At 41.4% G+C, this 18293-nt stretch overlaps 1 protein-coding gene and 1 pseudogene across 3 annotated transcripts; one reads left to right on the top strand and one right to left on the bottom strand.

Annotated features, from left to right (window-relative positions):
- Positions 1-1078: 1078 nt before the first annotated feature.
- On the bottom strand, positions 1079-2965 carry LOC311585395 (growth-regulated alpha protein-like). Of its 2 annotated transcripts, XM_084760543.1 has the most exons (4): positions 2714-2965; positions 2503-2626; positions 2305-2388; positions 1079-1691 (listed from the first exon to the last, which is right to left on the bottom strand). In XM_084760543.1, exons 1-4 carry the CDS (start codon positions 2793-2795, stop codon positions 1676-1678), a joined length of 306 nt encoding a protein of 101 aa, XP_084616669.1. In that variant the 5' UTR covers positions 2796-2965; the 3' UTR covers positions 1079-1675. The 2 variants fall into 2 exon arrangements, with proteins under 2 accessions (XP_084616669.1, XP_084616668.1); XM_084760542.1 differs by having other exon boundaries at positions 2503-2965.
- A 2608-nt stretch (positions 2966-5573) lies between these two features.
- LOC311584193 (replication factor C subunit 5-like) lies at positions 5574-16659 on the top strand (annotated as a pseudogene). Its single transcript has 3 exons — positions 5574-5579; positions 15180-15910; positions 16267-16659. The product of its transcript is annotated as a replication factor C subunit 5-like (transcript).
- The last annotated feature ends 1634 nt before the right edge of the window (positions 16660-18293 follow it).

Below are 18293 nucleotides of genomic sequence, written 5' to 3'. Positions count from 1 at the left end.
TAGATGTGACTGACATGCCCTTCTCTTCCCTGCCACTGTCCACCAAGGGCTGCAGCACAGCCATTCCAAAGCCTTAGCTGCTGATAGTCAAGTGTTGGTCATGTGGTAGGGTTTGGGGCTTGTAAACTTTTCCTAACACACGGTGTTTCTCATGTCTTCTATGGTGGCAAATCAGCTCAGAGTCCCATGGGTTGAGAAATCAGGCGCGACCTTTGGGATTTTTTTTCTGTCTAGACTCCCCAGACACTTCTTATGTTATTTTCTTAGTTTTTTGCATGCGTAGCTGAGGTCATTTCTTTTATTCTATTTTATGTACCTTTCATAACTTTTAAGTTCTAAATTTTCCGTTTTCTTCTTCAGGATTGCTTAGGTATCCTAATATATGTTCTTGCCTCATTAGAATTTTCCTTAAAACTTTAGCCACTGATAAAACATGGCATAGTTTAAAACCATATATCTCACTAGTTGTCATTCTGTTTTAGTAAATCATGTATTTTACCCCAAAGTGTGTACTTCTCTATACAAGCTGTTACTTTTATTAGCATGTTCAATAGCACAGGCCTTTAAAGTCTTTAGAAAGAATCCATTTTTCCCCACCTCTAACCATCAACCTCATTAAAAAGCAAAGATTACCCAGTTTGGAAGACCCACAAACCAAAATAATTGAAGAAGAGCCATCGTCAACATGTTTATAAGAACGCAGGACTTTACCAAGAATTTATGTACAGTCAGGTGTGTTCTCTCTGCACACCTGCATCCTAGCAAGCAGGGAGCCTGCAGCAGGAGGACTGGGCGCTCAAAGCCAGCCTAGGCAGCATAGCACTGATCCCTCTCAAAATTAAAGGGCATTAAAGAAAAAGGAGCTACTTTGAATGGGAAATTGGTGAGTGTAGAAAGTAGCAATGTTTTATATAAAGCTAGAATCATCAAGAATGTTGGGGGAGGGTAGAGTGTATTTCTCAGGAGTACTAACTCTTTCTCCTCAAGTAAGGAAAAGTCCCAAGAAATGCCAACCAGCACATGTACAGGATTAACTATAAACCATGATGTCAAGAAGAATGAAACAAAAACACCCATGTTATCTTTTGATAAAACTTTTATCTTTATTTCATTTGTAACAGTCCTTTGTACTTCTCTGTCCAGAGACAAGGAGAAACATTGGTTAAAGAACATAAAAGGGCACTATGCCCTACAAAGTAGACATAAAATGTCCAAGGGACCCTTCAACACGTCAGTGTTGACCATATAATAAGGAAGATGTCTGTCAATAAATACTGACATTCTTTTCAAAGCATACAACCATACACTACCACACATTTCCTCGCCCTAACACAAAACATGATCATATACTCTCAGCTCTCAGCTCGCCTTTCCCACCCCACGCCCTTCTATCACAGTAGTTGACAATGGTCTCCTAATAAATATTAGTTTAATGAGCTACTTTAAGCCTATCATCTTTAAACTGAACAGTCAGAACTCAACTACCATTGATGAAACAAATCCGCATCATTAAATATTAATTTAAGAAAAAAAAGCACATGCTTTGTGAAATAAATAAATATATAAATAAATACGGCCCTCACAAGAAATTGTAAAATGTATTAAGCTAGTAGTGTTGTCAGACGCCAGCATTCACCAGAAGGTTGCCATCAGAGCAATCTTACTTCTTTTTCAGTCACTTGGAGATGCCACTGTAGTGAGGGAAAAGCCAGTGTTACAGGCAGTCATCAAAACAATTCTTGTCTTACCCCAGTCCCTGAGGCTCTAGGTAGCATCTCTACGTATCTACCCTTGAAACCAGAGTTCTGTACAGCTGACAACTTGGCTTCTTATGGACTCAACAATTTGGGTTTTAAAAAAAAAAATAGATCACGTGGGTTAATTTGCAAGTGGGACTTTTCTCCTCTCACACTCAACAACCCTCTCCCACTTAGCTTTGACTCGAGAAATTATGCCACATTCACAGAGAAATTAGCCTTGAACTCAGGGAAATCTCACTGCCAAAAAGCTCCGTTCTCTGTCAAGAAGGCTCAGAATCAAACTGTGCCAAGGAGCCCGTTTTCAAACCCCTTAAGGGATTTTTATAGGTCACCTGCTACTTCATCTTTTAGGGACACACGTTGCCACCATCCATTTGCATAGGGATTTTGAGTGTGGTGATGGCCAAGCTGGACACAATTCTCTAGCATCAGCACCAATTAACGGTCTCAAGTTGAGGTCAGTTATCAAAGTAACAACCAAAACTTTCCGACCTTCACCACTAGGACCCAGGCTGACTCTAGTACAAACACAAGTACAACTCACTTCTTTAGCATCTTTTGGACAACCTTCCGAACCATGGGGGCTTCCGGATCAAGGCAAGCTTCGCGACCATTCTTGAGAGTGGCTCTGCAGAGAGAAGAGTGGAATCACATGAGGAAATCCCGCTAGGACGAGCATGGGGGCGGGCGGAGGGTTTGGGCGACCTTGGAAATTGCAGAAGCTGCGCAGGAAGACACTCACATGACTTCGGTTTGAATGCAGTGGGGTCCTGGGGGCGTCACTTTCAAGCTCTGGATGTTCTTGAGGTGAATCCCTGCCACAGTCTGCAGGCACTGACAGCGCAGCTCGCTGGCGACCGGAGCCCCTGTGGAAGAAGATGCTGGGTCAACTGGACTGTGGCGGCTGCGCCCATCGGAGGGTCCCTCCCTAGAACAGCAGCAGCGAGTCCTACCTGTGGCCTGAGGGCTGGTGGCCAGCAGCAGCAGCAGCAGCAGCAGTGTTCCACGGAGAAGCGGGCTGGTGGCTGGGGCCATAGTGCTGGGTTGGAGTGCCGCTGGTGTCTGGAGTGCTGGAGCTGGTTGGAGGCTTTGAGGTGCGATCTGGAGCTCTACGGCTTTAACCAGCCCCTTTTATGCAAGAAAAAGACAGCTCCAGGCCAGGGAAATTCCCGGAGCTCAGGGTGTTTCCCCACAACCGGAAAGGACATTGCTCCTCCCACCCCCAACCCCACCCCTTGTTCCACTCCCAAGGATTAGACTCTGGGATTTTTGCTTTTTGTCCCAAGTCTCAAAAGGGGAGCGAGTGATAGGCTTTACGGGAGAAGTGACAGCTCACGGAGAGTAGTGAGACTCCAGGGACCTCAGTACCGCAGCTTGAGGCTGGTTACACCCGTTATGTGTGCACTTGGGCTCCACGCCACCAGGACTGCACTTGGGAGTGCAGTGATTGGGGGCGCGGGGAGCCGCGGGGAGTGCGGGGTGGAAGGAGAGCATTTACAGCTTTTCTTCTCTTTTGAGCTTTGCAGGTTCCATTCATGTCTCAGACAGGAACGCATTCTTTAAAAATACATCCATCTTGTCTTATCGCAAATGAGGATTTGTTTTTCCTGCTGTTTTTTGTGGTGTCAAGTAAATCACATTTGGCGCACACGGTTTTGGTCAGCCAAGCACGGGAGGAGGGTGAGGAGAAAGATCATTGCCAAAGTGAGGTCAGTGTTTATTTTAGAACACTGTAGCAATCTCCTCTTTGTTTTTTGAACTCTGGAACTTCCCGAACTCTAATGGTTCCTGAAGCATCACTACCCTGCTGATCCGCAGGTCATATTTTGTTTTGACTACGGAAAATCCACAGGAAAGCTGTGAGGGGCTACTCTGGGCTAAGGCGGGAGGTGGGGGCTCCCTGGATAGAAAAGGCCACCAGGGATGCCACAAAGTACCGCTTGAAGAGCAAAGGACTATGGCTTTCTGTAACAATTAGCTTACGGGTACAACTCTATTTTAATGTTAATGGAATCTATCTGTATTTAAGGCTTATTATTATTATTATTGTTGTTGTTGTTGTTGTTGTTGTTGTTGTTATTACTACTACTACTACTATTACTACTACTATTATTATTGCCCAGGCTGGCCTGGAAGTAGCCACTGAACTTCCAAACTTCCTCCTTCCATCTCCCAATTGCTCCTTAGACTCAGGAGCCACCACAACAGACTTGATAGTTATTGAAATGTTTGTAGCTCTCTATTTAAACCATCTCAGAGTCTGCCTAACTACAGTCTTCAGTGTTCCCTTTGCTGCCATTGCTGGTATGTGACTGTAGATCCTAGTGGAACACCACTGACTCTATGTGTCTGTGAGGGAGACGGGGAGGTATCGGATGGAAGAAACCCTTTGCCTGGATGCTCTCTACATGTAGAGCTACAGAGACACCCTGTTTTTGAGGGCTACACGTTCAGCTACCACACATACCCATGGAATGATCACTGGCAGTTTATCCGGCCTCACTTAGCTTACGTTTCTCGTCTGCATAAGAGAGCCAATAGTAGTCTTTGCCTCACAGAGTCGATGCCAAGGTGAACTGTGCAGATCACCCGCACTGTGTAAGCATTCTGCAAATAGCTAGTGAATAAATGAAGCAGAAGTCTCGCTTCGCAGCTTTATTGTCAACTGACGGAATGGTGGCTCCCCCTTCCACGTGGCAAAGGCTTAAGCTCCAATGTGGTATTATTAGGGACTGGAAGATAACCAGATAGACATGAGGTCATAACGGTGGGGGGGGGGGCTCAGAATAGGATGAAAGGTCCTATAGGTTCAGAGATCCTGCCTATGCTGAGTCTTAGTGCTCACCCACTCCTTCCCTGATAGGGGAATGATGGTCACCTGCAAAAAAAAGAGTCCTTCAACAAACGCTACATCTGCTTCCAAATGTTCTAAGAGTAGCTGCGTTGAAGCATACTATGATAGGAGAATTCCTCCTTGCCTTACTCTATGCTGACTGCTACTGTGTATGTACACAGTGTAAATCACATAACAGCTCAGCAGAGTCATTTCTTACAAACAGAAGCTCACTGGGGCTGGAGAAATAGCTTATCAGCTAAGAGCATGTTCTGTTCTTGCAGAAAAGTCAAATTCTGTTGCCAGCTCACAACCACCTTTATCTCCGGCTCCATGGGTGCCTAATGCCTCTAGCCTCAGCAGGCACCTGCACTCGTGTGTACATATCTCACTCATGTATATAATTGAAAAAAAAAACAAAACAGAAGCTCAGTCTATTAAGTTTCAGTATACATGGGAACTTTTTTTTTTGTATCTTCCGTATTAAAGTATATTCTCTGACAAGCCAGTGAGAACACCTTGTGCACACTGAGCACTGGCTGCTACCCAGGCTCTATGAATGAAGGGGGAGGCTTGACTCTACCCTATTTGCCTTGATGACTTTATTGGTCTAGCTATGCCAGAGTACAGACAGTTAGGAGATACTTGCTTACCATTAACGCCCCCCCCAAACGGTTTTAATTCCTCAGTGACACCAGAACTTTCATGATTGAATTACACCTCAAAGGCCCTGTTTCTTAGTATCGTTGTAGTGACAGTCAAGTTTCTGGATCTCAAGGGAAACATCCAAACTGTAATGTCTGCGTGTAGGTATAACCATCCTTTACACTTTTTTTTCCATGTGTGTTCTCCTGATGATTCTACAAACTCTCATAATATATTAATAGTTGGCTTACTAAGGCATTGTTTGCATGCAAGTGATTGAAATCTTATCAAACTATCGTATGCAAAATCAAAAGTGTGTGAGGCCTGGGGTACGGATGACGGTGATGGCATGCTGGATATACAGAGATGGACAAGGGGGAAGTCCATGGATTCCTAGGAGGAGATTTGGTGATTGGCACTGCTCAGTGCCAGAGCTCAGAAACAGAACGTCAGGAATATAGCTTATTATATTTTCCTTGGGCTGGACGACACCTCATTATAACTTTTATATGCCTATTTTGTTTTATAATTGGTCTATTCTGCACCCCACCAATTTTCAGTTGCCTTAACACATTTTAAATCTTTTCAAAGTCTCACATATATTCCTCATAGGCTAATATAAAAATTCAATCAGTTAGCATTTGTAAAGTATCCCTGAAGGTAAAGGCCATCAAACGTGTTGTTAACTGAAGCAAAACAGTAAGACGTGAAATGACTAAAGGTAGCCCTTTATGCATTCCACTAAGTAAAAGGAAATGGCACAAATACACAACAGACAATAGTGGCTGCCTAGAGGAGATAGATTTAGACACTATTATTGTTTTTGTGTGGGCATGTTCATGTGTGCATTGGGGTGTGTGTGTAAAATGTGGAAGGGTGCATGTAGAGAACAGAGGTTGATACTGGTTTTCCTTGATTGCTTTTCCACCTTAAGTTAAGGTCAGGGCTCCAACTCAGCCTCATTGCTTTGGCTAGCTGCTGAGCTCCGAGGATCTCCCTGTCTTTCCAAACCTTCACAGTGCTGTGATGATAGACCCATGCATTGACTCCCTCCTAATTTTATGGTTGTGCAACAAGACTACACAGATATAACTAAGATGTATATTTTTATGATAAATTTTGAAGGTGTTTTTTCATTATAAAAATTAAGAACAAAAAATAAAAATGAATAGAATATGTAATAAATACATTTGTTGAGGTTAATGTGTTTTATTGACTTTTTATTTTTATTTATTTTATTTTATTTTTATTTAGCATGTGAGTTATGGGGAGTTAATACTTTTTCAGTAAAAAAAAAAAAAACATAACCACGGAGACGCTGAGGGTGTATGGGGGTGAGTTTAGGATTTGTGCTAGAGAAGGTGGGTAGATTATTTTTACTGAGGGATCAAGGCCAAAGAAAAGGCAGTGTACTCCAGAGGAGTGGCTAGCTTTGGTAAAAAACAATTCTAAAGGTCCAAAAGTAGTGCATGTCAGTGAGCCAAAGGATTGCAAGGGCTCAGAAGGCCCCACCAGGATCCAAAGGCATTATGTTACACTGCATCATAAAATACTTATATCAATTAACACAACTTCATTTACAATATTATTTTATAATTTGAGGATAGAAATAGGATAAGGACAGTGAGAATGAGGAACCTTAGGATAAGCCATAGAGAGAACAACTTGCAAGAAACAATAGAGGAAAATGTTGAGTCTCCAGGAAATGACCAGTTTTCTATGTTGAATATATTTAATATAGACTTGTAAATCAACAGCCAAGGGGGACAAAAGGTCATGAGTAAAAGTTTGGACAACGGGCCTTTTACTGTCTATGTTCTTAGATGTGGCACTTTCTGGAGATAGTTGGGCTCTTCTTGAAGACTGAGCTTATGGCTAGTCTGAAGGTTCTGAAGCAGAAAAAATTAACAATCGTGAGAACCAGGTAGGAAAGATGAATGGTTTGATCATGTGCAGAGTGTTGGCCCATTGTACAGAGAAGGGAGCTGCATCCAAGCTGAAGTTGCATGGTTGTAGGCTCCTGCCCTTAAGGCCAGGCTCTAGTTAGACGTGGAAAGGAAAGAAAGGCCGGGTTAAGAATCTGTATCGAGTCAGTGCAGTGTATTTTAGGTGTTTATTTTTCTTTCTTGAAAAATATGGTTTTTTTTCTTTCTTTTATCTTTCTTTCAATCTATCCAGTTTATTCCAGGAATCTACACAGAAATGTGTATGTAAAGATAGTAGTTTCCTTGGGAGTCCTTGCATCCTAGAGACTCTCTGCTATGCTTTGAGTGTCTCCTTCCAAGCTCCTTTTGAGATTTATTATTAGAAATTATTGTTGTTTGCAAGAGTGCAGAAGGGTGAGGCATTTGAGATGTAATTAGGACATTAAGGCACCCTGTGATGATAAATGGGTTGATACTGTCACTTTAGAACATGGTTGGTTGTAGTAGGCAGGGATGGTGGTGGTGATAACAGGACGACTTGGACCAGTTTTCTCTCTCTCTCTGCCTCACCTCTTCTCTTGTCCCTTTACCATGTTATGATGCACAGCAAGTCCTTCATCACCATCATGATCTTGAACTCACCAAAGTCCAGAACAGTAAGAGGCAAATTCCTTTACTCTATAAGTTACTCGGTCTGTAGTATTCCCTTACAGCAACAGAACAAAACTAGAGAACTTTTTTGTTTATTTTCCCATTGCAACACCACACGCTTCAACCCTGAAGTGCTCAGGAATGCCGAACACCACCAGGTCAAGAGCTAGAATCTGATTGGGTGTAGAAGAGTGTGAAGGGTCTGGCTCAATGGTTCTCAACTTTCCTGATGCTGTTATCCTTTAATATATTTCCTCATCTTGGGGTGACCTCCAACCACAATATTTTTTTGCTATTTCATAACTATCATTTTGCTGTTGTTATGAATCATAATGTAAATATTTGTATTTTCCAATGATCTTAGGCAACTCTGTGAAAAGGTGGTTCAGCCCCTGCAGGGGTCTTGCCCCACAGGTTGAGAGCTGCTGGTCTATGTATGGTATCTTCCTTTTCTAGATTTCAAAGTAAAGTAAGGCACTAGTGAGAAAGAAATCTTAATAGAGACTGGCAATGCTTGGTGTTGCCATCAAGAAGAGTCCAGATCACTACTTTATAACCATAGGTCGTAGTCCACATTAGTGTTTCCTGAAATAACTTGAATGAGTTATTCCAATATTTGAATATAATGGAATAACACATAATAAGCTAGAATTGCTTCTTAAAAGATTATATTTCAGTGTATTGTATATTCTTCATTTAAGTATTTTTTATGTGTTTTATACATGTGAGCAGTCAGGAAGAAACAAAAAAAGTAAATTAAAAAACATGCTACACAGATTTCATCACTCCCTAAAAGTTTACACAGCACACAGAGAGCTACAGTAAATTGTTACACAGCCTGGCCTTTTCCTGGCAAGAATGCTTGCTCCTGGTGCTCTGGCTGTTAATGGTGGCAGTGTGACAATGTTCACAGCAGAGATGAAGATTAACATAGTACCAGCAGTGTTTGACTTGGGAAATTTTCTTTGAATCTTTTGGTCAATTGGGCCATGACCTTGTATATTATCTGAATAAAGCTGTTTCTTCTTTCAGGCACAAAAGAGAGAAAGAGAGAAAAGTAAAATTATCACACCTTCCCACTGCACTCACTTCCTACTATGCAAAATTAAAATGTAATCAGTTGTGAGCCTGGAGGTATGACTAAGTAATTATGAACACTTGGCTGCTCTTTCAGACGACCAGAGTTTGGTTTTCCACATTCATGTGGGATGCATCACAGCTGGCTGTCACGCCAGTTCAAGGTGGTCTCACACTTTTTTCTGGTCTCCACAGGTACCCACACAACATATCTTCATACACACACACACACACACACACACACACGAGAGAGAGAGAGAGAGAGAGAGAGAGAGAGAGAGACAGACAGACAGACAGACAGACAGACAGACAGACAGACAGACAGTCAGACAGACACAGGTGAGAGACAGAATAAATAAATCAATAAAAATACTCATATGTCAACTCAACATCCTTTGCTGATTTCGATAAAAACATCTTCATTAAATATCATATTCAACAAGCCAGCTGGTTTAAACTTAAACATGATAATTCCAAGTGCTGTCATATCATTTGGTAAAAAATACTACATCTTTTTTTTTTTTTACATTTTCATATCCACAACAGGGCTGAAGCTCTGTGGGACATTTTCTTGTAGTAACATTTCATTTTATTACAGGGACTCAACATATGCCAATGTACAGGTTAGGAAAGCAATGTGTATGCCACACTAAGAGATTTAGGTCTTACATGTGGACAGCAAAATAAAACTTTGAATGTCTGTACATTGGTGAGCTTTGAGAGATATACTGTATCACATTTGTATCTTAACAGAATACTTCTCATGGCCTTAGGAACAAAAAAAATAAAGGGAAAGCTCATAAAAGGGATAAAATTCTTTGAGAAATAATTGTCTATGTGTAGCACGACTCTGTTCTGTTCCTTGAATGCAGCCCATGCCCGCAGAATGATGACTGATTCTCTAACGGTGCAACAGCCCCTTGGGCTTCAGTATGCTTTCGCCTCTTGCTGTAGTTTTAGCTATGCCTCGACCTTCAGGAAAATCCCTATCCTCTAGGACTAAGATCTGTCGTTGGTATGTCAGAAAAGCAATTATTTACATGTCATTTGTCTTTATGAGTAGCATAAAACAACAAAAGGTTGGGAACCAACTAGATTTCCTCTTATACAAACTTGAGCTTCCTCAATTTTAAATTGAGAGAATTATCACCTATTTTGAAATGAGTATATATAAAACATTTTAATACTTAAGACTCTGGATGAGAAAGCCATACGCAGGTCTAAAGGAAAACCACCGTTGTTCTATCTATCTGTCTATCTATCTATCTATCTATCTATCTATCTATCTATCATCTACCTATCTATGCATCTATCCATCTATTTATTTATTATTTATTGTGACCAAGAACTGGTATTACTGGCATGCATATCTATCTATCTATCTATCTATCTATCTATCTATCTATCTATCTATCTTTCTATCTATCTATCTATGTAGCTTAAGAACTTAACACACTCTTTTTATTTGTCCTAAGACAGTTAATGTCTTCTATCAAGCTGGTCTCTTTCATAAAGGTAACTATAATGGTTTATATCATAAAAGATAGAAATTTTAACAACAGGAAATTCATTTCCCAACTAGCCATTATCAATTATGTAAGAGATGGACCGCTGTTCATGGATTAACAGTCACTGGCTACTGTCATTTCCTGGGCAGCTACTTCCACAGAGCAGCAGGAAGTTGAAATTTAGGCACTATTGATCACGAATCTTGAAATATGGCCTGGAAGATCTAATCATTGCACAGGATTTATGGGAGATGAGGCTGAATGGGGTAGAGGGGAAAACTGTTGGAGAATGGAGCTGTGGCCTCAGGTGGATGTGCAGAGAGCACCATGCCAAACAAAGCCTTAGCCGCACTTCCCTCACACACGCTCTGCCTCAGGAAATGCTGCCTCATGGGCTGTAGCTACTTGTCAGGCTTATGACTCAACGAACTGAAATATTGGCATGTGAGTTTTTTGTTTCAACATTCAGGTCACTCCCTCATAGCACATCTGTGGCTGGAAGGAATTAATTACCTTCAGGTCACTCTGATGTTGTTAGGCATCTAGGAGAAGCAGCAGATGAACAGAAGGAGGAAGGGCTGACCCTGGATGCAGAGGTCAAGAGGATGTCTACAGACAAGTCATGCCATTTTCCTTCGTTGTAAAGTCAGGCCCATGATCATTTTATGCAAATGAAAGATGAAAACTAATTCTGGAAAGCTACGTTTTAGTGGCAAACAGCAAATATTTCCGTGTGTGTGTGTGTGTGTGTGTGTGTGTGTGTGTGTGTGTGTGTGTGATGTTAACTTATTTTAGCGTGTAGCTTTCCGAGTCCTTTTAGAAGATACTCACGTCACAGAAAGGCCAAAGTCTGAGATGTGACGAAGGTTTGCTGAAGGAAAAGTGCTTGTCATGTGCCCAGTGAACAGAAGTGCCTGTCACTTTGAGGAGTGACGTCGACTCAAGCTTTCACTGGGAAAACCATTGTTTTATGATAGGGTACACATACAAACTCCCTAAAGTAAAAGGCTGTCTTGGCATCTTTAAAAAGACAGCTCTACAAAAAGCACATATTTAGTAGCCAAGGAAAGAGTTATAATCCCAGGGGTACCATAAGAGTTAGCCCTTGGCCTGTGAGCACTTCTCGGCATTTGCTGCTGCCATTTCTCTGTTCAGCCAACTCATTTGTACTCAGAGTTGATTGCTAAATTGTGGAAAAAATTTTTCAGCCGTTATCAACTGTTAGTCATAGTAGAAATATTTACACCATAAAATATGCAAATGGTCACATTTGGGCTTTTGTTTAACTTTTAATTCTTTTCTGATAGCTGGCTTAGCAATGCACTCTTGACCTGACCTCTGTCTTCTCTCACACTGTTCTCTGCAGAGTCTCACTGGGCTGTTTTCTTTTCTTTTCTTTTTTTTTTTTTTCATTCATTGATTTTTTTTCTTCTGACTTCCTCATAGAGGCAAGTGTCTCACACCAAAGATGCTCAAATTTGTTTTCATAAAACAGAACCTGGAAAACCATTTTCCTTTTCTATTTAAGCAAGGTGTTAGTACCCAAGAAGAAATGCTGAAAGACAACGGATTTCTTCTGGGGATCATTAGCAATATGGACATCTCTTGCCACATGTCTTGGAGCTGGAGAGGCGTGATACTCTCCTCCAAATAATTAGTAATGGACACCGACTGAGGATTCCCAATGGCCAGTCCTCTGAGTCATCTCCAACCCCACAATACACTGTTTTCTGGGCAGCAGATAAAGTTGGTGTGCACCAGCAGCACAGTATGGTGTTGACAGACAGTTGAAAAGATACTAAGAGAACAGAGATGTGTGACTTAGAACTGTATGGAAAGAGAAAGTAACTAATCCAACTAGCGATCTATGCCTGTTGTACCCACAGTGTAATGCAAGTATATGCCTAAATCTAGTCCCGAGCTTTAACGCACTGTACCATGCAGACAGTGTGCATGCCCTGTTCTAGGCATGAAACCTATAAACAAATTATCTAGTTCCTGGAGTCTTCTTTGTCAGCATGACAACATTTAGTTTCAGGAAAGGTCTTACACACACACACACACACACACACACACACACACACACACACTTCAGCGAAGACCTTGACTACCAGCTTTGGGTAATTCTTGCATATGGGTTTATCAGCGCCCCAGGCAGACAGGTTAGAAGCCATGGCACCAGAAGTGTCAACGTGTTCTCATCAAGTAAATCTAATCAGGTTAGCTTCTCTTTATTGGAGATTTCTATTATGTTGTTGTTATAATTTTGAAGATGACACATTTCACCGGATAGTAGAACATAAGAATGAGGAAGATAATACTTTATAACTATGTTTTTGGTATAATTACAACCTTGACTTTCCGTACATTTTCTCTGAAAGAATCTAAAGTCATATTGCTGTAGTTAAGAAATCGGTCAAATGAGTCTCCCAGAAACTCATGCTGGAAGCTTTGCACCACACCCTTGTGTTACTGCTGAAAGCAACAAGATCTTTTTGAGGTGGGAACTTGTAGAAAAACTTTACATCATTGTGAATTTTCCCTCAGAGAGGGTTAACAGAATTCTCACCAGGCCTGGGTCCTGGCTTCCTGTCTCGCCCTATAAACTCTCTCTCACATACCTGCCTTGGCGTCTGTCATTATACATTAGACATTGAGGCTAGGAGCACCCTCGGGCAGTATAATAAAGTTTGCACTTTCAGTCTCCAAGTTGTGAGCTTATATGACTGACTCTTTACAAAATACTATTTTGTATTGGCTATTTCATGAAGGTAACAGAAAACAGGGTAGTATACTTGGTAAACACACAATCAGTTTTCTGTGACATTTTTATTTCAGAATATTTTGCTCTATAGAGGTTTCTTGGATTTGGGTCTACTCTTTTCCCACACTCTAGATATGCAAGGTGCCCAGAAGGGAGGTAGCTGAGTCACTAGCACCGGATATAGATCTGTTTTGAGAAGGAGGGTATTTGGCACAAAAGCAGAGCCACTTCCTCTTGTCATATTAAATGTTGCCTTAAGCTCTTCTGTTGAAATGTTCTAGTCTCACATAATAATCCATGGGCCTGGCATACTGTGTCTTTTCAAAATGGATTGCTTCTTGGCTGGCTGTACCACTGTGCAAGTGGCCATAGAGATGGGGATGGAGAACAGGCCCCTGGTCATCTGGAGATGCATAAGCTGTGCCACCTGAGGCTGGCTGTGTCATCTGTTTTTCCAGAAACTATGAACATTTCTAACTATTTTGATTATGATGATTATGAAAGCTCTATCTACTTTGCAACATGAAAAATCATTAACATTAACATTAATAGATCTTCAGGATGCAGAAGTAGTCATGATGAAGAAGAATTATTTGACAAAACTGCAAAAGGGTGAGAATTATATATATATGAGTATATATAATATATGTAATAAATACTCATATATAAATATATATTAAACATACACACACACACACACACACACACACACACACACACACACACACACATGAGTATCCATTCTGGGCATCCAAGATCTTGGTTTTTTTCCATGCATGAGTTCACTTGATTTTCACCAACTTACAAAGAAGGGTTTTAATGTTGTGTAGATGGGGCAACTGGGGTTCAGAGAGGTTGTTGACCTAAATCATAGGCAACAAATGGAAGAGCTTGTGTTCTCAGCTGGCCATGTGCTCACTAAATGTTCTCATTGAGTGGCACGCCTCTGAAGCAACTGAAGGCAACAGGGATAGAGAGATCTGGCCCCACACACCTTTTCCAGATCATTCTTCAAATTGCATCTTTTATAAAAGTGATTTGAAGTTATCTCAATTCCTTTTAATTATAAACTAGACCACAATACAAATCTCATTGATGTTAAAGTATTGTATTTCAAATAGATATAAGGCTAGCAAAAGTTATGACTTTTTAAATGTGAAAACATGGCTGATTTTATGTGATTTTTTAACTATAACTAGTATTAATTGACTGCATTTTGGTTAAATGGTGAGTTAAGTGGTTCCAATCATCCATTACTCTTTGTTTCTGTTTTCTGAATTTGAAGCAGAGACAACACAGAGCATCAGGGCATGGAAACAGAGCAAGGCCACACAGACATACAGAGAAGGGATTTAGATGCAGGAGCGACCAGGGCACCTTTCCTGTCCAGCCCACATTATCCTTTGCCTCCCCGTGAGGATCAGTGACCATCCATGGTAGATAGAGGAGTCTGCTGTGGGTTGTCGTGTGCATGAAATCTTTAAGAAGTTTAAACCCTCAAAGTGTTTTAAAAGTTCGACAGATCAGAGTGTCATAAAGCCCAAAGGGCATAAAGTCATGGGTCTTCCCTGAAAAAAGGAATGCAAACTACAGTGTAACACTGAGCACAGAAAGAAACATTTAAATGGTAAAAAAAAAAAAAAAATAAGCATCACACATTTATAAGGCTTAAAAATAGCAGAAACGTAACATCTATGAAAATTGTATATTTTTGTTATGTAGCCACTGTTTTGTTGCTGTTTCGTTTTGTTTTCATCCCTTCAAGAAGCAAAAGATGTTTAAGTCAAGGAGGTGCATAATAAATAGTATCTGAGGTTCTTTTAGTATACTAAGTCTCAAAACAGAAACAACGACAGAACACGTGAGACATGAGAGGTGGGAGTCGGCCATGGCAGAGGAGCTCCAGAGCACTTGTCAGAGGTGCACGAGTGTCCTTAGCTTCCTAACACGCTAGGACAACTTAAGAATGCGAAGTTAGGTTTGCCACAGACACTGACCGATCTCATTTCTCACCAGGACACTCTGAGTACCATTTAGAAGTTCTTCAGTGAAGACTGCCTGCCACACCTTCTTCTCTAGGGGCCTCCAGGGACAGGAAATACATCCACCATCCTGGCCTGTGCCAAGCAGCTGTACAGAGATAAAGAATTTGGTTCCATTATCTTGGAGCTGAACGTTCCTGATGACCGAGGAATCTAGAACATTCGAGGGCCAATCCTCAGCACAAGGACAACCTTCAAGAAAGGGTGTAAGCTCGTGATACCGGATGAAGCTCATGCCATGACTCCAGATGCCCAGAATACCTTGCGATGAGTGATTGAGAACTTCACACAAAACACCAGGTTTTGCCTCACCTGTAACTACCTGTCTAAAATCATCCCTGCCTTTCCGTCTCGGTGTACGAGGTTCCGTTCTGGCCCCCAGACACCTGAACTTATGGTTCCTTGCCCGGAGCACGTAGTAGAAGAGAATGTTGCTATAAGAGAAGATGGAATGAAGGCCCTTGTCACTCTGTCCAGTGGGGACATGCGAAGGGCCTTGAACATTCTGCAGAGTACCGACATGGCCTTTGGGAAGGTGGCAGAGGTGACGATCTACACGTGCACTGGGCATCCACTCAAGACAGACATTGCCAACAGTCTGAGCCGGATGCTGAATCTAGACTTCACCACCGCCTACAAAAATATCACGGAGCTGAAAACTCTGAAGGACTTGGTGCTGCATGAGATCCTGACAGAGGTTCACTTGTTTGTATTGTTTTTAATTTATCTATATTGTCTGTATTATCAGTATGCCCAGCTAGCAATCAATTAAGATGCTGACACTTGTTATATTTTAAAATAGCCTTAGTTAACCTGGGTCTTTCTCCTTCCTCCTCGTGGTGGTCTTTCTTCTTCTTCTCCTTCTCCTCCTCCTCTTCCTCCTCCTCCCTCTTCTTTTTCTTCATCTCTTCCTCTTCCTCCTCCTCCTCCTCCTTCTCCTCTCTAAGCCCCACCTATCTCCTCTGCCCTGCCAAGGTAGGATGGTTTTTTATCAATCAAAGGGTGGGTCACAGAGACAACAAACAGTAATTAGCATCAAAATACATCAGACCATCCCCCAGCATGTTTGTGCACACAATTGACTTTCCATCTTCAGTTCGGATACATTTATTGACCAAAATGGCGGGCATAGAGTACAGACTCTGTTGGCACCAATGAGAAGATCCAGCTGAGCTCCCTCATTGCTGCTTTTCAAGTCACCAGAGAGCTGATAGTGGTGGATGCCTAGACATTGCAAGGCCTGCTGGCCCTGCCTCAGACCCATCAGTAACTGAAGACAGAGGACACACTGCCCTGGGCCACTGGGTAAAACCAGTCACAGAAGTCTCTCCAGGCAGGGAATTTGGCAGTGCTCTCTGTGGCTGCTTGGAACAGGAGTCTACAGAGAAACTTTCGTTTGTAACTCTCCACAGTGCTTGTCTTTTATAGGGAAAATAAATCTCCCCAACCTCACCCCTCATAGGGAGGGAGGGGCCTTACCTAAAAAAAAAATGCGAAGTTAGAGATAAGATTTTGGATCTTTCATTTCGATTTCTCATACTAAACTAAGACTTCCAAAAGAGATACTTGAAAATTAAGAAAACCATTTTCATAAAAGATGCAGTTGATTTTCAGTCTGGAATAAATGAGTAAGTTAAATTTTTACCTCTCATGATACAAATCAAATATTATAGCATAGTTCTCTGTTTATACTGAAGAATGACCAGAGGACTAATTTTGCCCCCAAAATTGAATTAACCTTAACGACTTTTCTGCATATAGAGAGTGTACAGCTCCATGCAGCATGCTGCTTACAACGCTCTGAATTCTCAAGCACAACCTGACCTAAAAATAGAAAACAAGACACAACTGTTAGCAAGAGCATCACCAACTCTCTTTATGAGTGTTCTACCTTGGAACTAATGATAACTGGGAGATGATATTCCTAAAATGACTCCACTACATGTTTACACTGGGAATTATTTTATGTGTCTCGCTGTAAATAGCACTACTCCTGGGCAAGTAGTCCTAGGCTATTAAAGCACTAACATTTTGGTAGATTCTGCATAGCATGCTCAAATTCCAACCAAGCATGATCATTCCAAACAAATACAGAAAAAAAATGCACGGAAAATAATAATTGAACATATTGGTTATATTGAACACATTGTGAGATGATTTGTTTCACTCAGGACTGAAGCAGGCTTACCTCTCTCTGTACAACTCTGCACGCTGTTAACTGGGAGAAACTCCCCTAGACTTTACTCTAGCTGTATGTACTACAACCTTGTTTCCCATGGCTGTGCCATGCTGCTGTGGATGACTCAGACACTCTCTGACTCCTGCAACAGGAAGTGAAAGAATATGTGCAGTGAACAAAAAGGTATTGATAAAAGGTATTCTCCCTAGGATGCCTAATACACCAGAACCACCGGAATGTGACTGTGAACCAATAAATAAACATACGCTAATGTCGACTGTACATGACTTCCCTTTAGCCAGAGTTCAAAAGTGCTTACAGCTACGCCAGTATCACCCAACACCAGAAGAGCCAAGGAAGGAAGTGGAAGTGGGAGGGAGATAAAGCCATTCTAACTGGCTTCATTAAAACATGAGACTTGGAAGTATTCTATTTTAAAAAATATATATGACACTCCTTCTTAGGTCCCCTCCTATGGCTTTGGCAAAGGCTTGAGCTACCAAAGGTTTGAGTCATTTTGTGACACATGAAACTATGACTGTCTTGAAGTTCTAATCTGCTAGATCGAGCATTGCTGCTTAAATTCTATAAAAAATAATGTTCATCCTTGTGTGTAGATTAGGAACTGACCCTAGTAACCAGTCACAGTGAGGAACTGCAGAGGGGTGAATCAGAACGCTTTCACCACAGCGACTTTAAGTAACACTTCCAGTAGCTTACGCTTAGAGATAGATTTATTTCCTTGGCACCGATCTGGAATCTTGATCCAGTCAGAGATGTTTCCATCTGTCTTTTTAATCCTTGCCCAAACCAGTTCTATTAGAATTTGCATGTTCAGTTGGGATTTACCAGGTCCATGAGCTGAGTATCTTCAGTGCCTTCTTATGTGGCTCCTTGACACAAGTCCTT

This window comes from Acomys minous, assembly GCF_964271855.1.
Source record: "Acomys minous genome assembly, chromosome: 15".
In the NCBI taxonomy this organism is placed as follows: Eukaryota; Metazoa; Chordata; class Mammalia; order Rodentia; family Muridae; genus Acomys; species Acomys minous.
The sequence above is the reverse complement of the archived record's forward strand: the minus strand, read 5'-3'. Positions and strand labels throughout refer to the sequence as shown.

Bases quoted from the DNA above. Each gene is read 5' to 3' on its own strand.
- LOC311585395 (XM_084760542.1), bottom strand. From the start codon at position 2,795: ATGGCCCCAGCCACCAGCCCGCTTCTCCGTGGAACACTGCTGCTGCTG. The intron at 2,389-2,502 runs GTGAGTGTCTTC...TTCTCTCTGCAG, and splicing joins TGCATTCAAACCGAAGTCAT to AGCCACTCTCAAGAATGGTC.